General features: G+C 32.0%; 2 protein-coding genes across 13 annotated transcripts in view; one reads left to right on the forward strand and one right to left on the reverse strand.

Annotated features, from left to right (window-relative positions):
• The window catches only part of LOC148615273 (uncharacterized), a 146,553-nt gene that overhangs the window by 41,799 nt on the left and 82,099 nt on the right, over positions 1-22,655 (reverse strand). Inside the window, exon 1 of one of the 11 annotated variants that reach the window (XM_088590062.1) lies at positions 17,945-17,995. The exons of 8 other annotated variants lie outside the window; for them this stretch is intronic. In XM_088590062.1, coding sequence (XP_088446188.1) covers positions 17,945-17,983 — 39 coding nt within the window. In that variant the 5' untranslated portion in view covers positions 17,984-17,995. Of the gene's footprint in view, positions 1-8,244; positions 8,506-10,955; positions 11,028-17,944; positions 17,996-22,655 lie in introns of those variants that run through there. 2 more of the 11 variants (XM_088590061.1, XM_088590064.1) reach the window with 2 other exon arrangements.
• Positions 15,705-22,454, forward strand: LOC148615275 (uncharacterized). Of its 2 annotated transcripts, none has more exons than XM_088590067.1 (2): positions 15,705-16,118; positions 20,912-22,446. In XM_088590067.1, exon 2 carries the CDS (start codon positions 20,931-20,933, stop codon positions 22,218-22,220), a length of 1,290 nt encoding a protein of 429 aa, XP_088446193.1. In that variant the 5' UTR covers positions 15,705-16,118; positions 20,912-20,930; the 3' UTR covers positions 22,221-22,446. The 2 variants fall into 2 exon arrangements, with proteins under 2 accessions (XP_088446193.1, XP_088446192.1); XM_088590066.1 differs by lacking the exon at positions 15,705-16,118 and adding an exon at positions 18,367-18,547 and having other exon boundaries at positions 20,912-22,454.

Below are 22,655 nucleotides of genomic sequence, written 5' to 3' on the forward strand. Positions count from 1 at the left end.
AGATAGCCAATAATACATTAGTAACAGTTCTGTATCTTGGCAGACAGTTTTCTTATGAACATTTATCAGTACTTTTGCTGCAAGTACAAAAGTGTTATGGTACGTCATAAAAAAAAACAAGGCCCAAATTTCAATAATCATGTAAGCACATTTGAAAACATGGATTAAAATAATATTTTGCAGTATATAAAAGGATAATAGTTCAAATGAAAGTTACCCTACAATGAACTTAGGCCAAGTTATCTCCCACAGTAACTTTTATTTACAGATATTGTGCCATTGAGAAATGTCTGGTACACAAAAAAACACAGATTCTTAATCTGTTTCTCAAACAGTATATTGCATATTATTGTTTACAAAGTGGGTGTAACATATATAATGGAATTCAACTGAATATGTCTTAGATAAACCGATATAACCAATCTGATATTGACTGAACCTCAAACTTCTGAGCATCTTCTCTGCAGAGAAATAAAACCAATATAATATTGTAAATACTCATTACTTGTTTGATACGTCAACAAAAATGGTATATTTTTGTAATTTCATTTTTAAAGACTCCACATTGTTGACCATTTCCCCTTGTCTATGACCCTGTAGTATGTACCATTAGGTACCATGGTACTATTTCAGATCATATAATTGAATGGTTTTTTTTTCTGAATGTCATTAAAGACAATAATATTTTTTATTCTCAAATCTTAAGGTCAATGGCAGGTCAAGGTCAATATTTAAGAGATTCTTTTACTAATCTTAATACATGTACATTGGAAATTATTTCTAAGTTCAAAGTCAGGTCACAGTTATCACTTTTTTTTCAAATTCTTTAGTTATATATTTAACAGGTAATATTCACTCCTAGACAATGTCAGTTTACAAGTAAGAGGAGTAACTCTTTAGATCAAAATATTTTTAGTACCTCAATGAAACACTTACTAATTACCTACAAAACTACTGCCATAAATCCTTTTGCCAGGTAGATTTCTTTCAAACTTTATTTTTTACATTATACAAGACAAAATAGGGAATGCTGAAGGTAGAAGGAAAGAAATAAGTATAATATTCAAAACAGAGAGGGGGAAATACAGCTATCACATTATTTGGTAAAATGATTTATCATGAACTGTAGAAGAATAATTTCAAAAAATTTAAACAAGGGATTACCAAGTTTTTAATCATTACTTTTCAAACTTTCAAGATAATCATAAAATATACACACATATGAAGCTTTCATGTACCATCCTAAAAAAAATTACTAATGCATGAATAAGTTGAACATCAGAAAAAATATCGATCATAATATGTTTCTATTTAGGATAAAACTTTGACCCTCTATAAACCATTCCCTCACATAAGTCCATATCTCTTTCATTTCATTCAAAGATGGGGATATTGAACCATTTAAGCTTGAAATTTGAGCATTAGAATATGTCTACCTTCTTATAACCACAATCATTCTAAATATCTCATTTAAACTGTCATAACTGATGAGGCTCTGAACCAATCCTAGGACCACTAGTAAAACTTGACCTAATTTTTTCTCATCTCAGGTAACCAAGATACCCACCACCCAGATAAACTTGTAACAGAAAATATTCATTCATTCAAACTCTCAATATTTTGTCATTTTGCCATAGACTGTTATAAACCACATGATAATTCTTATAATCTTATAAAGTTATTTTTATAAATACCTTTGTTTAAGAATGAAATAAAAGGGGAGGTAACTCTAAAAGTAAACATCATTTAACTTTACAGAAATATAATTACCACAACTCATGAATTTTGTTGACGTAATGTTGTAACATGACATTTGAAAAGTTCTTTTCATAGAAATCTTGTCAATTTGTGTGTTTTGACTGTCAAATTTTTTTCCCACCATTATAAAGTATAAGTTCACTACAATTAAACAGTATATGCACCAGACACAACTGCAAGAACTAGATCATGTAAAATGGACCATTACTTATTGGTTGCTAAACTGATTTTTATGACTTGATGCTTATAACTAAATGCAAAATAGATTTAAATACATTTACATGTGTATTGTAGGACTAAAACTGACACAATTACGTCAAATATGTGTATTCTGTCATAATTTTGTCATAATTATGTCCATATTAACACACAGTTTGGACAAATAAAACTGTCCATACCATATCCCTGTCACATGACAACATTAATGTCTAATACTGATTTATTGTGACACAGAAGTGGTCCTTTACCATAAATACTTTAAATCAGAAATTCATGACAGAAGTTCTAATCACTTAATATAGTATAGAAGGTGGAAGTAACTCTGTAAAAGTGAAAAATGTACTTTTTAGCCCTCAACTGCTTACTGAAAATGTTAATTTAAACATTATTTTCTTCAAAACTTTAAACTTTTAAAATTTCATTTAAATATTTTTTCAAAAAAAAAAAAAAAGAATTCTTCATACCATCAAAATTCTCATTGTTCAAAGGTAATCCTTCATAAAAATGAATATCGTTTTCTAATTTAAATTCTATGAACACCACGTAAAATGACATAAAAGTTTAATAAGAGATGTCACCTCAGAATGGTGGGATAGGCTTTGTACAATATGGACAATTAATGAATTATCATATGTTAAATTGGTATACCATGGCATGCTCTTAAGAATAATTACTGTGTGATTTTGTCTGATTACCTATCTGTCAAATCTCTTACAGGTACAGTAAATCGTCATAGAGACATCAACAGACAGGTGGAAAGAGAAAATTGACATAATTTTACAATGTAGCCATCATTAGTTTGGATTATGACATATTTTAAAATTCTACTTGAGGAAATAATTAAATATTGACATACAAATTCTCTGCCCTTCATAGTGAAGATAAAAATGACAATATTTATCTTATCTTTAACTATCCTTAATGAGCTTTTTTAAATAAACAGATAAATACTATAGATGAAAAATAAATATATATATATTCACAATTTGAAGCAATTAAACTTTTCTAAAGGCTTTCTCACCTTCAGTGGTTTACAATGAGATTAGGATTTATATCCACAATGTACAATATTCCTAGTCTCATATATTGTAGGAGAATTGGGTATAATAAAAATACCACTTTTCTATGTAGGTTATTATAACCCAACTGATGCTGGCAAAATCAAGTACCACTTTACTGGGACACACAGGTTCCTCCTAAATTAACAAAAATAGCTCAAACTGAGGTATGAATTATTATTTATGATATTTTAAATGTTTCTCTTCTTTTGATAAGAAAGACATGAAAATTTTCTTCATAGAAAAGTTTGGCAAGTTTTCCAAAGAATCTTCATTTCTATTAGGTATAAAATTTCATGCTATTTGATTGTTTGCATTAATTTACATAAATTAACCAACAATTATGATACTGAATGGTTTCTATAACTAATAGGAACCATGTTTCTGAATGAGGATACATTAACAGGATCAGTTATTACCAGGTGTTGATTTATATTCTTACTCATTTTTTACTCATAAAAAAGAAAACTGGGTTAATATATTACTTATAGTTTATTTTGATAAAAAAAACAGCAGTTATAAACAACAAAATTGTTCTACTTATCAAAATATTGTTGGTAGAATTTGAAAAGTAAATATAAGAGTAATCAAGGGAACCAAGGTTATAGCGGTAATCAAAAGAATGTAATCCAGGGACAAAGTAACAAAAGTAAATGAGCAACTCAAACTCCACTAAAAACTGGGAGCATGGACCAGGTGCACTGGTAGGGTAAGCTTCCTCTGCTTTTCTAGAAACACACGCAGAGTTGCTCATAAAAAGTCAAGTCCAGGGTAGACAAACGAGGAACAGAAAACTATGACCCGTTGAATAAATCAGTTTTCAGGGTGCTGATGGATACACCATAACCATCCACGAGTTCATGATGACGACCATAAAACTTCTGTAGTGATGACTTCAATGTTGTAGCAACATAATCCTGTTCCAGAAGCCTATTTGTTAGAGTTCTAGCGCAATACAAAAAGTCTGCGTAATTTTGGCAAGCTCTGGCATAACGTATGAGTTGTGATATGAACACTCCATACGCAGGAGCCGAAGGGAAGTTGCCACAGATGAAAGGAAAGTTGACAATTCTGAATGAAAAGTCATCATGTTTGTCGTAAAGTTTGGTCAATAATTTTCCTTTACCATCGATTTCTAAGTGTTAGTCAAGATATGAGGCTGACTTCACAGTGTCTGTAGTATCTTTTATCTCAAGTTCTTTTGGATAGATGCGATGTATCAAATCCCCGAAATTAGGATTGTTTAAAGATAACACGTCATCTATATAGCGGAAACTGAGATTGAAGGATCTAGCCAAACAATATTTTTTCTTTCTGATCAGATCAGCTATAAAGTCAGCCTCATAAGAGTGAAGGAATAGGTCAGCTAGTAAAGGGGCACAATTTGTTCCCATTGGAATGCCAACCGTTTGTTGAAAAACACGTCCACCACATTGGACAAATATGTTGTCCATTAAAAATTCCAGCATTTTGTAAACATCTTCCTCTGTATATTTGGAAGATGATTTGGAATTATTTCTTACAAAGTATGTGGAATCTCTACCAAGAACTATATATTTGTATCTAGGTGTACCATCTTTTTTGGAAATACAACGATGTATAATGTTTTTAAGTCGGGATTTTAACTGAGTATGGGGAATAGAAGTATACAGTGTTGAAAAATCATAGGTTTTAATGCTATTATATTCAGATAATAGTCTTGAACTGATTGTCTCCAAAAGATCTTTTGAATTTTTCAGGATCAACATTGAATTAATACCACTACGGGAGTAACAAGTGTTGTGGTAGGACTGTAGACCCTCTTTGACAGTTGTAAGTATAGAAGTTAAAAGTTTTGAAAGAGGTTTGGTGGTACATTTTGCAGATCCAGCTATGAAACGTTGTTGGTATGGATTCTTGTGAAGTTTAGGAATCCAGTACATAGACGGTAAATCACAATCATCATCCTTGGTAGAGAGACCAAAAGAGGATAGCACAGATTTATGGTTTTCCACAATCTCTTCTTTGGAGAGAGTGGTAGCAGTGTAGGTCTTATCACTGCTATTATTTTCTACGTCTACCTCTGATAATAAACATTGGATATAAAACGTTTTGCAGACAAAAACAATGTTGTTTTGGGCTTTGTCTGCTGGTACGACAACATATTTGTCATGTATAGTAGACAATGTTTTTGCTACATCGGGGTCTTTGAAAACTGATGTAGCCTTGGCACTCATTGACCTACTTAAAACTTTCATTCATTTCAAAATTAAAGACCTCATGGCCTTCAACCACTCTGACAGAGAATCAATGTCGTCTTGTTCTCGTTTTATCCATTAACAATCTGTCTAGGTTTTTACTAGGTTTTTACTACCACATAGAGGGATGGTCATTTCACCCTTAAATAGATAACCCTATTAAAAATTTACTCCCCTAAATACTTAGTTAAATGTCATTTAATTCTATCACCCCAATAATTTTGATAGAGGGAGGCATTTGGGTGTATACTGAGCTTATACTCCCTTTCTTTGTTATCAATTAAAATCACCCAACCCCACTTCACGAGGATTCTCTAAAATTACCATGTAATAGAAATTTAGGCCATGGTAATTTAGGTCCCTCAACGTTCAATACCTTTAATATAAAAATTCACAAAATTACTCATAAATTTGTCTGTATTAAAAAAATAAGATTCAGAAAGGCTGTTATAAAACCTTTGTTCTTCAAATTTGATATGCTTTTAATATGAAATATTTGATCTTAATTCATGTCTATTCAAATGTGAAATGATTTGATTGGGCAGATAAAACTAGACTACTGATGGAGAAACAAAACTAAACTGAAATTCATTTGACATAATTCTGACACTACCTTGCCAAATAAAAGTCTTTTATTAGAAAACTTCAGATTATATCTAGTAAACTTTTGAGGAAGTATGTCATACCAGTGTCACTCTGCCAACATTGACCCTTAGTTAAAGTGGGGGGCTTGATGTATGAGTGTGTATAAGGGGAAAGGGGGGCAAGATGCTATTGTGCTGAAGAATTTTACACCATACAAAAAAAAATCCTACAGAGAACATGTCAGATTTCATGACAAGATTCACCAGTGGGTGCACATATGCTGGAATGCAATCTTGGTCAACTGATTCAAGGATTTGCAAAAGGTGTGGTGGACACGTTTTTCCACGAGCAGTTGGCGTTCCAGTGGGAACGGGTTGTGCTCCTCAGCTGGCTGACCTGTTCTTTCACTATTGTGGGGCTGACTTTATAGCTGATCTGGTCTTAGGGAGGGAGTATCATTTGACTGGATCTTTTGGTCTCAGTTTCCGCTGTATTGGTGACATGTTGTCTTTGGGCGGTCCTGGTTTTAGAGATTTGGTGTGTCGTGTCTACCCCGGAGGGGGGGGGGGGGGGCTTGGGATGAGGGATGCTGCAGGCACTGTGGGGTTGGCCTCGTGTCTTGACCTGCACTTGGAGATCGATGGTAAGGGAAAACTATTGACCAAACTTTACGACAAACATGATGACTTTTCATTCAAAATTGTCAACTTTCCTTTCATATGTGGCAACATCCCTTCAGCACCTGTGTGTGGAGTGTGCATGTCACAACTCATACATTATGCCAGAGCTTGCTGAGACTGTGCTAGAGTTCTAATAGGTGGGCTTCTGGAGCGGGGTTATGTTGCTACAAGATTGAAGTCATCACTACAAAAGTTTTATGGCCGTCATCATGAACTGGTGGATTGTTTCAGTGTATCCATCTGCGCCATGAGGACTGATTTGTCATAGTTTTCCTTTCCTCTTTTGTCTGCCCGGACTTGACTTTTTATGAGCAACTCAGCGGGTGTTTCTAGAAAAGCAGAGGATGCTTTCCCTACCGGTGCACCTGGTCCATTCTCCCAGTTTTTGGTGGAGTCCAAGTTGCTCATTTGCTTTTATTACTTTGTGTGTATGATTTTAGTTACTCTGTGTTCTTTGTTGTGTATGTCTGTTTTCCATGTCTGGTCTTTGTCCCTGGATCGCGTTCTTTTGATTACCGCTATAACCATGGTTCCCTTGATTACTGTTGCAAAAGTGTGAAAAATGGTACCTTACCTGCAGAATTGATTTTTAATGCTATATTATGCTTATCATTTTTTTTAAATAGCATATACATTCATTTGACAGAATCTATGAAAAATTAATATGTAATTAATATTTGCAAATAATGATGAATGTGATCTAAAAGTACGCAATTGATTGTTTTAGATAAGTTAACCTGATCAATTGTTTATCTTTTTTTTAATTTGTTGTAATTTCTAATTTCACTTATTAGAAAAATAAAATAGTTGATGCACATTTAGGGAATGTAAAAAATATGATTCTGAACAGGACTGCATGTACTTATTATTTATGTAAGGTATATTTCTTTCAATGTCCTTTTTGCCCTCAATATTTAAAGCCCTTCCTTATGAAACTGACATGCTAAAGTCTGTGTAGGTGAAAAGATTTTGTAAAAAATATTCCCAGTTTGACATTAATAGTAAAAAAAAACTTCCAGAAACATGAAGCATGTTGATTTATCTGTTCCAGTATTCCACAATGGACTATATTTAAATCTACAGTAATATATTAATAACTGTTAATTATCATGCCTTAAGGATTACGTAAGGAGCATGTCGAGGGCATAAGGTACACAACTTCAGATCTTACAAACTTATAGAAAGCTATCTGTCAGATCTCAGGTTACAGAAATACAATTCTTGTAAGGAGTACAAAACATGTACTGATGCTATTGTGCTGAAGAATTTTACACCATACAAAAAAAAATCCTACAGAGAACATGTCAGATTTCATGACAAGATTCACCAGTGGGTGCACATATGCTGGAATGCGCTCTTGGTCAACTGATTCAAGGATTTGCAGCATTGAAAAATAATAGAAAGGACAATATCCAGAAAGATATCAAGGAGGAAAAAAATGCTAGATGTTGCTGACTAAAGGGCAAGATAAAAACTTTCAAGGACTACTAGTTAAATCAAACTCTGATATGTCAAACAAACAACCAATTTATAGAAATTCCAAAATAGGAAAAAACGTTTCTCAGGTTGTAGTTAGTAACAGCATAATGGTTATATTAGATAGCTGAATTGTGGCAATTTGAGAATGCTCCCCACCAACCAAAAAATATAAATAACTCTCAAAAATGACTTGCACTTGGTAATAAAAAGTACAGAGCAAAAACTTACAGAGACTTTCTGTATCACATGTCCCATGATTCCTGAACACTCAAGCTACAAGTTCTTATAACTGATCATCATATAAAATTCCATAGTATTACACAATAATTCATCCAGATTTGGCAGTCTCCCATTTTCCCAAATGTAACTTTCATTTTCGCCTGTACTGTTTACAGTGTATGACTTCACCAGTATCTACAGTATATTGCTCAAACAATTTTCTCATATTATGCCCATGTTAAAGACATAATCTCATATATCCAATTGTTTTCTAGTAGAAAAATTACAACCTGTAAATCTACACAATATGTACACAAATACAATTTACTATAGTCATAAACATCCATTCACCTTCTATTGTATCGGAGACATTTAAAACTTTATTGTCATGTCCTTTCTTGTCTTATAGAACTATATAAGGTCTACAGTGCTCTGTTCCTGCTTCTAAGAACAATCTCAGGTCCACTGTGCCTGCTCTTCCTTCTAAGCTACAGACCACTTGAAGTTTTTGGAAAGATCGATTTTTGAAACTGCCTAGATACAGAACCAAAACATTCTACATGAAATCTTCTATCACTTTAATACAACTATTTTTTCACACCTTCTAAAGACCAATTGGTCTCAAAATGAAAAAAAAACCTTGGGTAGACACTTTTGTTACCATGTAATAAGTCTTGAACACGTTTTCAGCATGTCTATATTTACAGAATATTTGCAAATATCTCCACTGTCTCTCAGAAAAACAATATTTAAATTATATAACATTATTGATTCATCTGACACAGACACATACAAATATGAGAATATATGTTGTCACCAGGACAAATATCATATCCATTCAATTAAACCATCAGAGGTCAAATTCTCCTGCTTCTCAATAGTTTAAAGGTCAGTATTCAATGTGATCAAATTTCGCTGCCATAAGAAATCTTTTAAAAATTAAATGATGAATGGAAAGTCATAAGGATCAATGGATCATGGTATAAAGTGTGTCAATATGGTCTTTATAGACTGTACTAACTCTCTATGATCTACTGAGCCTATATCTCCAGCAGTACAATGGCAAAACAGCTTTTGTAGACTTTCCTGCTGAACAGTCATCAACTTTCTCCTCATCTTCGTCATTATAATGGGGTCATTTACATTAATTTTACCCCAAAAACAAAATTTATAACAGTATGAATATATCAAAGGACTAAATATAAAAACCTTTATGAAGCATGAAGCTTAAGTTCTGACTTGTCTGACTCTTTATTGTCTCAGTGTACAACGATTACTGTTAATGTAGTTTTTTTCGCTATTTTCACGATGGATAAATTTAGTGATAAAAGTAGGTACACATGATATTGACTCTAAAGTGCTAATGATTTTTTTTTAACTGCAAAAATTGATACCACTGAAAATGTTCAAACTACAGAATCTATGAAAATGATCAATCACAAAAATGAATATGCTAACAGTATTGGTTATTTGAAAAAGAATTTAAAATACGATAAACATTTTATTATTATATAACTACATTGGTTAAAACCTGAGGACTGTCACTGCTATAGATTCAGGTGGAAAATACAATTATCTACTTATAAAACAATGCACTCCAGTACAAAAAATCTAGTCTGACCCAATACACTTGTCAATTTAATCCTTGTGAAAAGATATTCATTGACATAAAGTGTGTACAATCATTTCCTTAAAATTATAAATGACATGGTCTCCTGCCAGTTCTTGTCTACATTAACCCCAATACACATCTCAGGAAAAAGTACTACAGCACTTTAATCTGATATTAGGTTTTTTAAGGAAAAATGTTATTACCAAAGTCATATGACCTAAGAGCAAATATTTCAAACAATAAATGTAAAATGTTGGAATCAATTAAACTCTTTTTTTCAATATTAGAAGTACTTGCCATTCAATTCATAAGGATTTTCTATTTAACATGCACATATTCATGTGAACAAGTCTGACCTACCAAAAAGGTCCTGAAATCTCCCACAGAGCAAATATATAACAAATTGGGTTCACTCACGTCAATAAAGTACAAAAGTGCATATATAGTAAAGGGGAATAACTTGTAATAGAATAAAGATCAGACAAAGATGACACGTAGAGACAAATTATCAATAAAATTTTAATGGAACCAAGAAAATATTTAAGAACAATTTTAAATGAGTAACCTTCAGTGTTTCAAATCCTCAACAGATAGCAAAAAGTATTAAGAAAACTACATAAAAATCTGTGAAAATGATCTCCTCCCTCACATCATCCTAAATAAACAATTAACCAAGGACTACTTTGTTAATAACTTATGAATCAATCTTCATTTAAAAATATTACTTTGTGAAAATTGCTATATGCCAAAACTAGGGATCCTTGGAACTATACTTCACTCAATCTATTTATAGATTCCAACGCTTAAGGATGTCATTATTTAATGTTTACAGTAAAAGACACTTTTTAGCAAGGAATCTATAAAATATATAAATAAAGGAAGAAAACTTACCATACTTAACTACAACTAAACTAATCTATAGGAGTTTTCTTAATCTTATTCAGAAAAAAAACAATATCCGTGGGAGAGACTACCAACAAGAGAAATTCCCCTTTTTAGTAATTTAGATTCAACTTCAGTTTACTTAAGCATTTCCGATTAGTTTTCAATAATGTAAAAAAGGCAGATTATATGAATGTTTGTTATGACAAATAACTATAATACTTACAAAAGGATCTAAGAAGACATCATCGTCATCATAAAATTGTCGTAAAAAATCATCCATACTCATAACTAGTCAGATTTTTAACATTATATCCATGAAATATTGTAGATATCAAACTATCACAGTAGAAGTTTAATCCTTCCTATAATTATCTAAAACCTCAGGAAAAAGTACTATGATTTGATCAAACATTAATCATTATTATTTTGACGTAATTCTGAGTTTTATAAAATGATTGATCATACAACAAACCATAAGTCTAAATCAACAGATGGATCTGTTATGTTTCCGACATTTTATCTCAAAATTCACAAATCATAAGAAATTACATTGCTGAACAGAGTCCGGTAGAAAAACATTGTAAGATAATCAGATATAAAATCCAAGCAGGTAAAATATCAGATTCTAGGCAAAACTGGTCTTTCCTCACCAAATTGTAACACACTTTAAAAGTTCCATAATGACCTAAACATACCTATAAACTCTAATGTTCAGTGTGATCTACATACCAAGTCCAGTGGACACACAACAAAATATATTCTACACTGACAGAATTATGTTGTTATAAGCTGTTCATGAACTCAGTGCTCTACATCTTTAAAAAAAGATGGAGGCAGACATGTTGGTTTATCATTGGTACATTAAACTGATCAACACCCAGAACACAATAAGAATAAAACTGTACATGTGACACTAGTCACACGAGAAAGCCCGCAGACAGATTTACCAAACAGACTCATGTCAAACATTAACACTCTCTGGTCCAGTAACCTTATTCTATTTTCCTTAAACTCTCAGCGTGAGGTAATGAGACAATCGGATAAAACATTCTAGTCCACTACCAGCTTAATGAGGGTATTCCATTCATCTTGTATCCTTTCAAGTCCACGTTGTCCTACTTAAGTAAGTTGCTTATTCATTGTGCACTTTATTTATGGCAGATCTTATGTATTAACCTTGTGAGCATGTTAGCACTACATGTATTAAATTCTTGAGCATGTTAGCACTACATGTATTAACCTCTTGAGTATGTTAGTACTAAATGAAACCTTTAATAACCTTTAACATTTTCTCCTCAAAATCTCAGATCTTTTTTTTTCACACACATTTAACAAATGACATGTTCATTGCCAAATACTTTTAAGCCAAGATCCTTTTTACGGTCAAAACAAATGGATGACAAAACCCATCAGTTGTAAACCTGGCCTATACCTACAATTATCCTTACATGCCCATCTATTTTATATAAAGTAGATAGCTAATCATGATGACAAAGCATTTCACACACTCTACAACCATTTCAATACTTATGGCAAGTAAACCTTACTACCATAAAATATTAAATAACAAATTCTGTGTTTCTTTGCCAATCTTTTCTATCATTTTAAAATCAGTTCTGCCTTAAGTCAAGAAACATCCAAATAAAGCAAAAAAAGATTTGAAAAAAACCCCAAAACTACTATTTGATCAAGACTTTTTGTAAAACTGTCAGAGCACACACTACCGACAATGTAATGTAATGGACTCAATGACATGTAAAACTGTCAGAGCACACACTACCGACAATGTAACGTAATGGACTCAATGACATGTAAAACTGTCAGAGCACACACTACTGACAATGTAACATAATGGACTCAATGACATGTAAAACTGTCAGAGCACACACTACTGACAATGTAACGTAATGGACTCAATGACATGTAAAACTGTCTGAGCACACACTACTGACAATGTAACGTAATGGACTCAATGACATGTAAAACTGTCAGAGCACACACTACTGACAATGTAACGTAATGGACTTATTTTAGACTCAATGACATGTGAAACTGTCAGAGCACACACTACTGACAATGTAACGTAATGGACTTATTTTAGACTCAATGACAGGCTAACAGTACACTACTGACCATGTAACCTAATATTCAAACAAAACACAAGTTGGAGTTTCTTTTTTGCATACTAAAATCACATGTATTATTTCTATTTATTACCAAATGTTTAAGGAAGTTTTCTTTCTAAATTAAAAATCTGTTACATAAATATTCAGGATTTCATACACCTGCAGCTTTCCATGGTTCTATCTAATAATATGAAATTATGACAAGAAAATATTGTTTTAATATCATTTTGTCAAAAGATTTAATTTTGTGAAGTGTTTTAGACACCTCATATCTTTACAATTTCATGACGTCAGAAATGCTGTACTTGCAATTTGTTAAAACACTACCATTGCATTAAAATTTAATTTGTACAACAAGGAATTTAATTTTTCCCACAAAAAACTGGGAAAAAACAACAAAACTGACAAGATGATGTCTCAAGTTGGTCACAATAACAAAATCAGTCTGACAGGGAACTAGTGGGTTTCAATAAAACACCCATGTAACTCAGATATGTGGAGGTGTACAACAAAACAGATTCTGACCTCTGTATCTTTTTATAGCAACAAATATTTAGCCTGCACTGCACTTATGAGTCCTGCACCAAATGACATAATATAAAACCTACTGACATCCACCTTAAAACAACATTAAGATATTTGCAAACTAAATGCAAACCAATAGTTAACAGAGACAAATTGTGCTATCCAGGAACAACTTTATTCACTGATTTATGCAGAACATGGACACTACATGGATTGATGACAGATTTCTATCTGTACTTGTGCATACCTTGAACATATTTACATACACATTTTTTTAAGCATATCTTTCAAATACAAATGCACTGAAATTCTCATAAGTTTTCAATTTTCATATTTTCTTTCTAATGGATATCAATAAACATAAATATTATTTACTGAAGTGAAATAAGGTAAAACATGTTATAATCGGTAACTACTACCTCTGTATACACACCAAGATAAACAGCAGAACAATCTATAGAGTTTAAAATTCATAATAGTGACATTTGTTGCAGTAGAAATATTTGTGGTTTTGGTAAATGGTATTATCATGGATTATGAATGGCGTGCCATCTCCTTCCACAAAAAAATAACATTAACAGGATAGGAACGTTAAGGTTAAGGTCACATGCTGAAAGTGTAACCTTGAAGTGTTATTGAATGACAGTACAGGCTGGTTTAGCATTTTTCAAAGTCTAAATTGTGGTGTTGATAATTTTGATGAATAAATCTGAACTTTTTTAATATTTTGGTCAATATTTTAATCTGACAATGCATACCATTTCAAAGTAACCTTTACTAACATTGTCCCCTTCCACAGATATTGGTTTGCAACCCAACTAAACTGGTCAACCATTATCAAACTCATATTTTGTATTCGTGTAATAGTTCCATCTTTTCACCTGCCCCAAACACACTTATCATTTTTAAATGGCTTAATATGTATGTATAATAATCTATAAAATCTTGCCAAAAATGTCCTCTGTATTTGTTTAGATTGTAGGTGTGACATCAATAGCTGATCACATTAGAAAGTTCATACACATGAACAAAACCAGCATATGTCTTAGTTTTTGACATAAGACACTACCAAAATTGAGACTGACACTTTGTACCATGCTGTAACTAGTGTTTTAAAATCAAATATGTATTGGTGTCTTACAACATATTGTTTGCAGAAAAAGTTTTAATTCCTTTCAAAACCAGCATTCTACCTATATGTGTATGTGTTATAATAACAGTAAGAAAATTTAGTCTAAATATGCATATTATTTAAGAAATATATTAGTATAGCTCACTGAAAGCTTGCCAAATATTTCACCACCAACAAACAGGGTACGGATCAACACGACCCGTTAAAACATCTTTAGAAAACAGGCCGTCAATAAGGAAATTTCATAGTGTTATATTAAACTATAATTTTAATACATTCAACTTCAAAGTAATGTTAAATGTCATAACAGCCTATGGAATGCAGGAAAACATATGGTAAATGAATTGAAGAAAAAGACAACCAAAAATGACCAAAGCTCAAAATTTAGCTATTAGACTGATAGCATAGGGTAAAAACAATATTTCATATAATTTTTGTTTCCAAATAACAATTACTGGTCATTCAATTGCCAATGACAACATGTTGCTACTGCAACAAATCTAGAATTTATCAAAGGAATCAACTTTAAGAGATTTGTAATAAATCCAAGCCATGACTATAAGTTTTGTTACACTTCAATTGTTTCATAAATTTTATTTCTATGAAAAATTATGCCAAATAGTTTACATTTGGTAAGATAGTAAATTTTGAACCTCATACTACCATGAGACTTACAGTAACTTGAACCAGGTGTAAAATACCTATGTTTTACCTTGACAGGTACTAAACAGGTGAAAAATTCAGTGGAATTTGTATTAGTAACAAGTGATAATTCTGTATAGGCTTTGTTCTGTAAAGATTGTGTAAGGCTATTGTAAATCATCCAAAATAAACAATCAGTAACAAACACCATCAAAATGTAGCAATAGTGGCATGTTTGCACAAAAATAAAAGACAACATGCATATTTGAGGTGCACCTTACGTGTTGGTAAGTGGTGTGTAATTACATTCCAATTACCTTGGTTATACAACACTCAAGGGTGGAGATTATAACAAGTAATACTACAGTTAGATAATGCTGGGTAGCCAGGAATTTAAGTGTTCTAAAGCTTTGTTCAGGTTAAAAATGTAGTATAAAGGGTTGATGACACTAGCCAAATTCATGTAACAATTTATATATTTTTGAGGATTTAGTTTTTCCATTTTTCCCTTAGAAGATTCAATTTATCTTCTACAAATATCTCACAAACCAGGAGCCACTATATGAATTTGAAGCAAAGATCAATTGTTGAAACCAGGAAAACCCATCATTTTCTAAGTCAGCAAGAAGTTGTTCAGAAAAATTTGCTACTGCACACTAATGAATTATAATGTCAGTATTATTATTGGTACTTATCCTTGAACAAATTCTGCAATGTGCATATTCAATCAATGTAAATACAGGACTATTGAGAATCTATTACTTGAAGCATATCTAAATAAGAAAGAATTTGAGAAGTAATCAATATTTGGCCCCAATAAATCATATCTATCAAAGTTTGTGTAAACATTGGGTAATAACTATACTACAACACTGGGGGTAGAATCTACAAACTGATATAAGGCCCAGCAATATCTACTACAAGTCCTGAGGGGCCAGGATTATGAAAGGAATTATGAGAGGTAAGGTCAAAGTGCAGATTAAGGTAAGTGCTGGTAAGTCTCTATTTAAGGTAGGCCCTGGTACATTACAGACTTATCAGGTTATTTGGACAAATTGTTTTTATGACACAATCCCAAATCTTGATGACAGTCTGATATTTCAGGTATTTTCAAATAAGTGGTGTATGGTAAGATTTGGGAGATGTTTATGTAATGATAGTGTAGTTGAACTCCAAATACTTTATATTTTTTTAACTAGAAATTTTGAACTTTCTTGCAAAATTTTTCCGTCTTCTTTGGTCTTGCAAAAGAAAGATAATATATTTATGTAAATTCTGTTACTGCCACATTTTTTTCCCTACATGTAATTATCAGTATGCCCACCCAAGGGCAAAATATGAGACCTTAACCAAAATGGGCCCAACCAAATACTCTGATCTCCTAGTGGTTTAAATCGGTTGGTGTTGTCTTTCAAAGATAGATCTAAATATAAAGTAATAATTGACAGTTTATAAACTAAGAATGAATACATCAATGGATTGATTTCTAATTTCAGTATTCTATAATGCCATGGTTCTATCTAACATGGCAAATGTGAAACACTGATTTTCTTTAAATATCATACGAACTCATTCTGAACTACATTTTAAATCTAGGAACTTGGGAATAAATGTTTTAATTACTGGTCCATGTGGTTTCAAATAATTTGATCATATGTAACTCATAATTAGGAACAATTATACCTGGATAATTTGATCATATGTAACTCATAATTAGGAACAATTATACCTGGATAATTTGAGAATAGTGGCGACACAACTGAGTATTGATATTCACAGGATTGGCCGATTTTCTTTATCACCAACAATCTTTTATAAGACACCACTTGATCATAAGGGGATCAATAAAAGATAATTGAATGAATTTGTAATTTGCTTTATGAATGAATATCTAAAGATTATAATTTCTTACATTGATTTAAACTTAGCCTTGGATTTCTCAGATGTGTGCCAAGTGGGGGAGGTAGTCATGATCTTATTTCTGTTGCCTTTGTGTCAATAAATATTTGGTGATCTAGGAGCGAAACATAAAACATGGCAAAGTAAATTGTAATGAACCTATAGGTTATATAAATAGAAATATAAAGAATCAAATTTAAATGAATGAAAAAAATGTCAACATGGTGATATTTATTTTGGAGTTGTACTATGACCATGCAGAGAAATTATTTGCAATTCAAATTTGCAAAATCATGTTCTAAACTTTAATTTAAACTGGAAAACTTTAGTTCAGCTGTTTGCATAACATTTTAAAGATGCTTAAATAATGTTATAAAAATAAACATGTACTAAAAAAATGTCAAAAAAAAGAATTTAATTAACTGCAATATGATATGATATCAGTAGAATATTTAAATATCTTAGTTAACTTTTTGTAAATCATGAATCCCTTATATCAGATTTATTGCAATTGGAGTTATCTCCCCTACCATAGGAATTTATTTTCCTTTTTCATGAAAAATAGTTCCTACTAATGCACAATTTACTTCATATAAGGCAACAAAAATTCTTCTAAACAGTGAACTTAAAAAGATGGCCCCCTTAAAGTATAACTCCATTTACCAAAGAAAGTCTTCCTGTAGATATTGAGTTTTTCTAGTGTTAAAAGTTTTAAAAATATCAATGAGATTGGATTCGGTAGAATAAAACAGAGAAATAAAATGAATAATGAACCGATGGTCAATTTCAATATTTTAGGAGGCAAAAATGCAAGTAAAAAATCTATTAGAACCCCAGTTATAGATACATTGTTAATATCCTAATCTTGTGACAACGTACAGTACTTACATTCAGACTCAGTGAAGATAGGAACCTTATCAACATCATTAATCACATAGAATCAATGCTTTATAATGCAGATACATGTATAATTCATATAAATTTATATAAATATGTTATTTCATCTCTAAGTATAAGTCATTCTTTCATTGTTTCAAATTGAGGCCCAAGAAGGAACAACATCACAAATTTTAAACACATTGATGTTTTAATTTCCCTTTTTCTGTGCATGTAGTACTAAAATATAACAAAATATTTTATCAATAAAAAAATTAAATTCTAATTTTAAATTTTTGGCCTTTTTTCTATTTGCCCTTCAATGGGCCTCTGCAGACACATGACACTATATTGACATACAAATTATGATTTACAAGTTTATAATTTAATGTAGAAAAAAACAGCACAGTGCCTTCCAGACAATTATGTAGTAATTTGTCAAAAAATTAAATAATAACTAAAATATTATTAAACTTCAGAAAAAAAAAACATCAAAAGATTTGAAAATTATTAACAAAATAATAAAGGGAAAAATGAACAACACAATGTCAACAGTTTATTAGCAATACCACATTTGATTGTTATGAAAGGGAAGACAATTCTAAAAGGTTTGGGGTAAATAGTGGTCTGGAGTATGTAACTTCAGTCATCATACATTTCTTACATGTATTTCAGTATTATCACTTTCAGTTATAATCTAATTTTAAGGAGATGGAGAGATGTCTAAACACAATAACTAACAACAAAACCTCAATAATGACTGAATATTTTAACACAATTTAGCCAGTAATTCGATCACGAGTAAATGTTACCGCATTTAAGATTTTGTTTGTTCCTGAGCTTTATTATGTAAGCTCACGACCTCAACAAATGTAATTTCATCTAAAAAATGGAACAAATATAAATTTTTTGTCACGAGTATGACACTACACATTTATAATAGAACCAAAATATGTGACCTAAATTTTATTCTCCATGTTATAAATGAATTATACCCACATTCTACTTAAGAGCATATCACACACCAGCTAAAAAAATAAATGAAAACTGGACAGTATCCAAAGAAGAGCACCACCAGATTGAATCAATTTACCTGAAACTTAATCAACTTCTAGCTAACCAAGACAGATAGGAGTAAGAAGTCATCTAAAATATATATCTTCAAATATATCCATATTTACAGGAAGGGGAGTCAATACTGATGTTAGAGTTGCCAGGTTTACTGTAAGACACATTTTTAAAAATGATTAAGACGACATAAGAAAAAAAGTGGCATTCACAACAAATATATTTACAACTAAATCAGACATATATCAACATATATTTATTTCAATTAGTCTATGTAACTCTATCCCCTCTTATATCACTCAACGACAATATACTGGACAATAACTCTATCCCCTCTTATATCACTCAACGACAATATACTGGACAACAACTCTATACACAAGTTTATTTCTATTTTTTAACAAGTTTTAAGACTGATGGCTCAATGGTCCAAGTTAAAGGTGAAAAGTAATGGTGAGGTATAATAGGTGTATCTAAAACTGAGAGGAAATACATCATCTGTAAACAAGATTAACTCCTCTCCCCTGTAATTATAGGTTTCATATGAGAAATGTGATATTCTGTCAACATTTTTTATGGTTGACACCTGTTTACTTACTATTTTAGTGTTGCCATTTCTGTTATAGATTGTCATCTACAGTCACTCATGAAGCTTCAATATTTACTATTCATGTATTTTTATCAAATAAGAAAGACCTTGAACCTGGAGTAACCTTTTTTTTTTTTTTTTTAAATTTCTCCATGAAAATAGTATATAAAGTCAAAGGTGAAGGTCATATCAAAATTTCATAATTCTTTAAAATCAAAGCACCAAAGGTGCTGAAATTTGGAAGTTGCTTGGTGTGCAACCTGCAAGATAGGTTCCCGATGTTTATTTTTTAAGCAATGTGTTAGAGTGTCGGTCATGACATGGGCTAAGGTTTGAGAATGTTTTGGTGTTGAACACATATTTCTCTTGCAACCTGCAGCAAAACAAAACAAAGATGTACACAAATATCGTGAAAATAAGATATGTATTTGTTTACGTTCTTGAGACCTTAAACTTGAAAAAAGGCAGCTGATGACGTTGATTGTGACGCTTCTTGATAAAATGATTTTGATTATAATACCATTCACAGGGCATAGTTAAAATCCAACACCACCCAAAGAGAAATAACTTCAATTAAATTGTATTGGTTATTATTTATCTTCTTTGAAATTACTACGCGGCCAAGCGCAAAAAATAGTTTGGCGTCTCGATTTACCAGTTCGACAATACTTAGCTGAAAATTAACACTTAAAATGTTTGAAATATCATTCATTTGGGATACTGGTGAAATATCTAAAGTTTAAAAGAGAATCACGCACTAATTTGAAGAAAGCATTTCTGTCCGTGAAGTTATCTGCCGGAAGCCCTTATGTCATTCTTATACTAACAATACTCGAAGCCACTGACGTGACTTCCGAGTAAAAAGAAAGAAAATAGAACCAAGAGCAATAACCCTTGTCTACTGACCAAGAAAATCTATTAACAACTCATTAAACTGCATTAATAGCCATCTATTTGTACTTGATCTATAATGCAGAACCAATTAAAGTGGAATAAAATTTCCATTTGGTTATGTTCTATTTTGATTCGTCTGCTCTTGTCCCCTAAGTAGTGAAGTCCTCATAAGTATGAATGAAATAATTGTAATAAACCACTTTCCATGGTGTACATCTACTCAATTTTATGCCAGGAATTCATAATGGGGAATTCTTTTATATCCTACAAGTTATTTTATTGCTTGGTATTGTATAAGTTTCGTTGTACTAGGAGTTATGTTATGCATAATAATTTATATCCAAATTCACTACTGTATGGATTCCAAAGAATTCTGTTGTACAATTCATTACTTTATACAAGTAATTAGCATTAAATCTCCATTGTAGCTTATCTTGGTTTTTGTATATGACTTTGGGGCAGTTCTGGAACATTTCTGAATTAACAATAGACAAACCTACATCAGAGAGCTATATCAAAGTAACATCAGAGAGCTATATCAACGTAACATCAGGGAGCTATATCAACGTAACATCAGGGAGCTATATCAACGTAACATCAGAGAGCTATATCAACGTAACATCAGGGAGCTATATCAACATAACATCAGAGAGCTATATCAACATAACATCAGAGAGCTATATCAACGTAACATCAGAGAGCTATATCAACGTAACATCAGGGAGCTATATCAACGTAACATCAGAGAGCTATATCAACGTAACATCAGGGAGCTATATCAACGTAACATCAGAGAGCTATATCAACGTAACATCAGGGAGCTATATCAACGTAACATCAGGGAGCTATATCAACATAACTGCAGAGAGCTATATCAAAGTAACATCAGAGAGCTATATCAACGTAACATCAGGGAGCTATATCAACATAACTGCAGAGAGCTATATCAAAGTAACATCAGAGAGCTATATCAACATAACTGCAGAGAGCTATATCAAAGTAACATCAGAGAGCTATATCAAAGTAACATCAGAGAGCTATATCAACGTAACATCAGAGAGCTATATCAACGTAACATCAGAGAGCTATATCAACGTAACATCAGGGAGCTATATCAACATAACTGCAGAGAGCTATATCAACGTAACATCAGGGAGCTATATCAAAGTAACATCAGAGAGCTATATCAACGTAACATCAGAGAGCTATATCAACGTAACATCAGAGAGCTATATCAACGTAACATCAGGGAGCTATATCAACGTAACATCAGGGAGCTATATCAACGTAACATCAGAGAGCTATATCAACGTAACATCAGGGAGCTATATCAACATAACTGCAGAGAGCTATATCAACGTAACATCAGGGAGCTATATCAACATAACTGCAGAGAGCTATATCAACGTAACATCAGGGAGCTATATCAAAGTAACATCAGAGAGCTATATCAACGTAACATCAGGGAGCTATATCAACGTAACATCAGAGAGCTATATCAACGTAACATCAGAGAGCTATATCAACATAACATCAGAGAGCTATATCAACATAACTGCAGAGAGCTATATCAAAGTAACATCAGGGAGCTATATCAACATAACTGCAGAGAGCTATATCAAAGTAACATCAGGGAGCTATATCAACGTAACATCAGAGAGCTATATCAACGTAACATCAGGGAGCTATATCAACGTAACATCAGGGAGCTATATCAACGGTAAAAACAAACTATGATCAAATTGACAGGAAGACTTCTATATCAAAGAACACCTAATAGAGAACACATTAGGGGTTATGTTCTTGTTTTAGCACTATGAAAAGCAATGTCTAAAGCTTAATCAATTACATTATTTGTAATGAATGATAATTCTTTAAGAAATTCTGCATACCATTGTTCAACTTGGGTTATATCACAATAAAGATATATATAGAAAGTAATTTTGAGTTAAGATCTAACATAACAGCATACATTTGTCTACAGCAATAAGAAATACATGAAGGGAAACTCAAGTCATACACAAGAAACAGTCAGGACAAATCAACAACTAAAATCTGAACAATTATCCTTGGCCTTTCAGGACACTTTTAAAGAGTAAATATTTATGAGGAATCAATGTTTTTTTTCCAAATGCATAACAAACATGTTCACTAATGCCAAAGTACTATAAA

This window comes from Perna viridis, chromosome 6 (assembly GCF_037379345.1).
Source record: "Perna viridis isolate PV_CMFRI_1.1 ecotype Kerala chromosome 6, ASM3737934v1, whole genome shotgun sequence".
Taxonomy (NCBI): domain Eukaryota; kingdom Metazoa; phylum Mollusca; class Bivalvia; order Mytilida; family Mytilidae; genus Perna; species Perna viridis.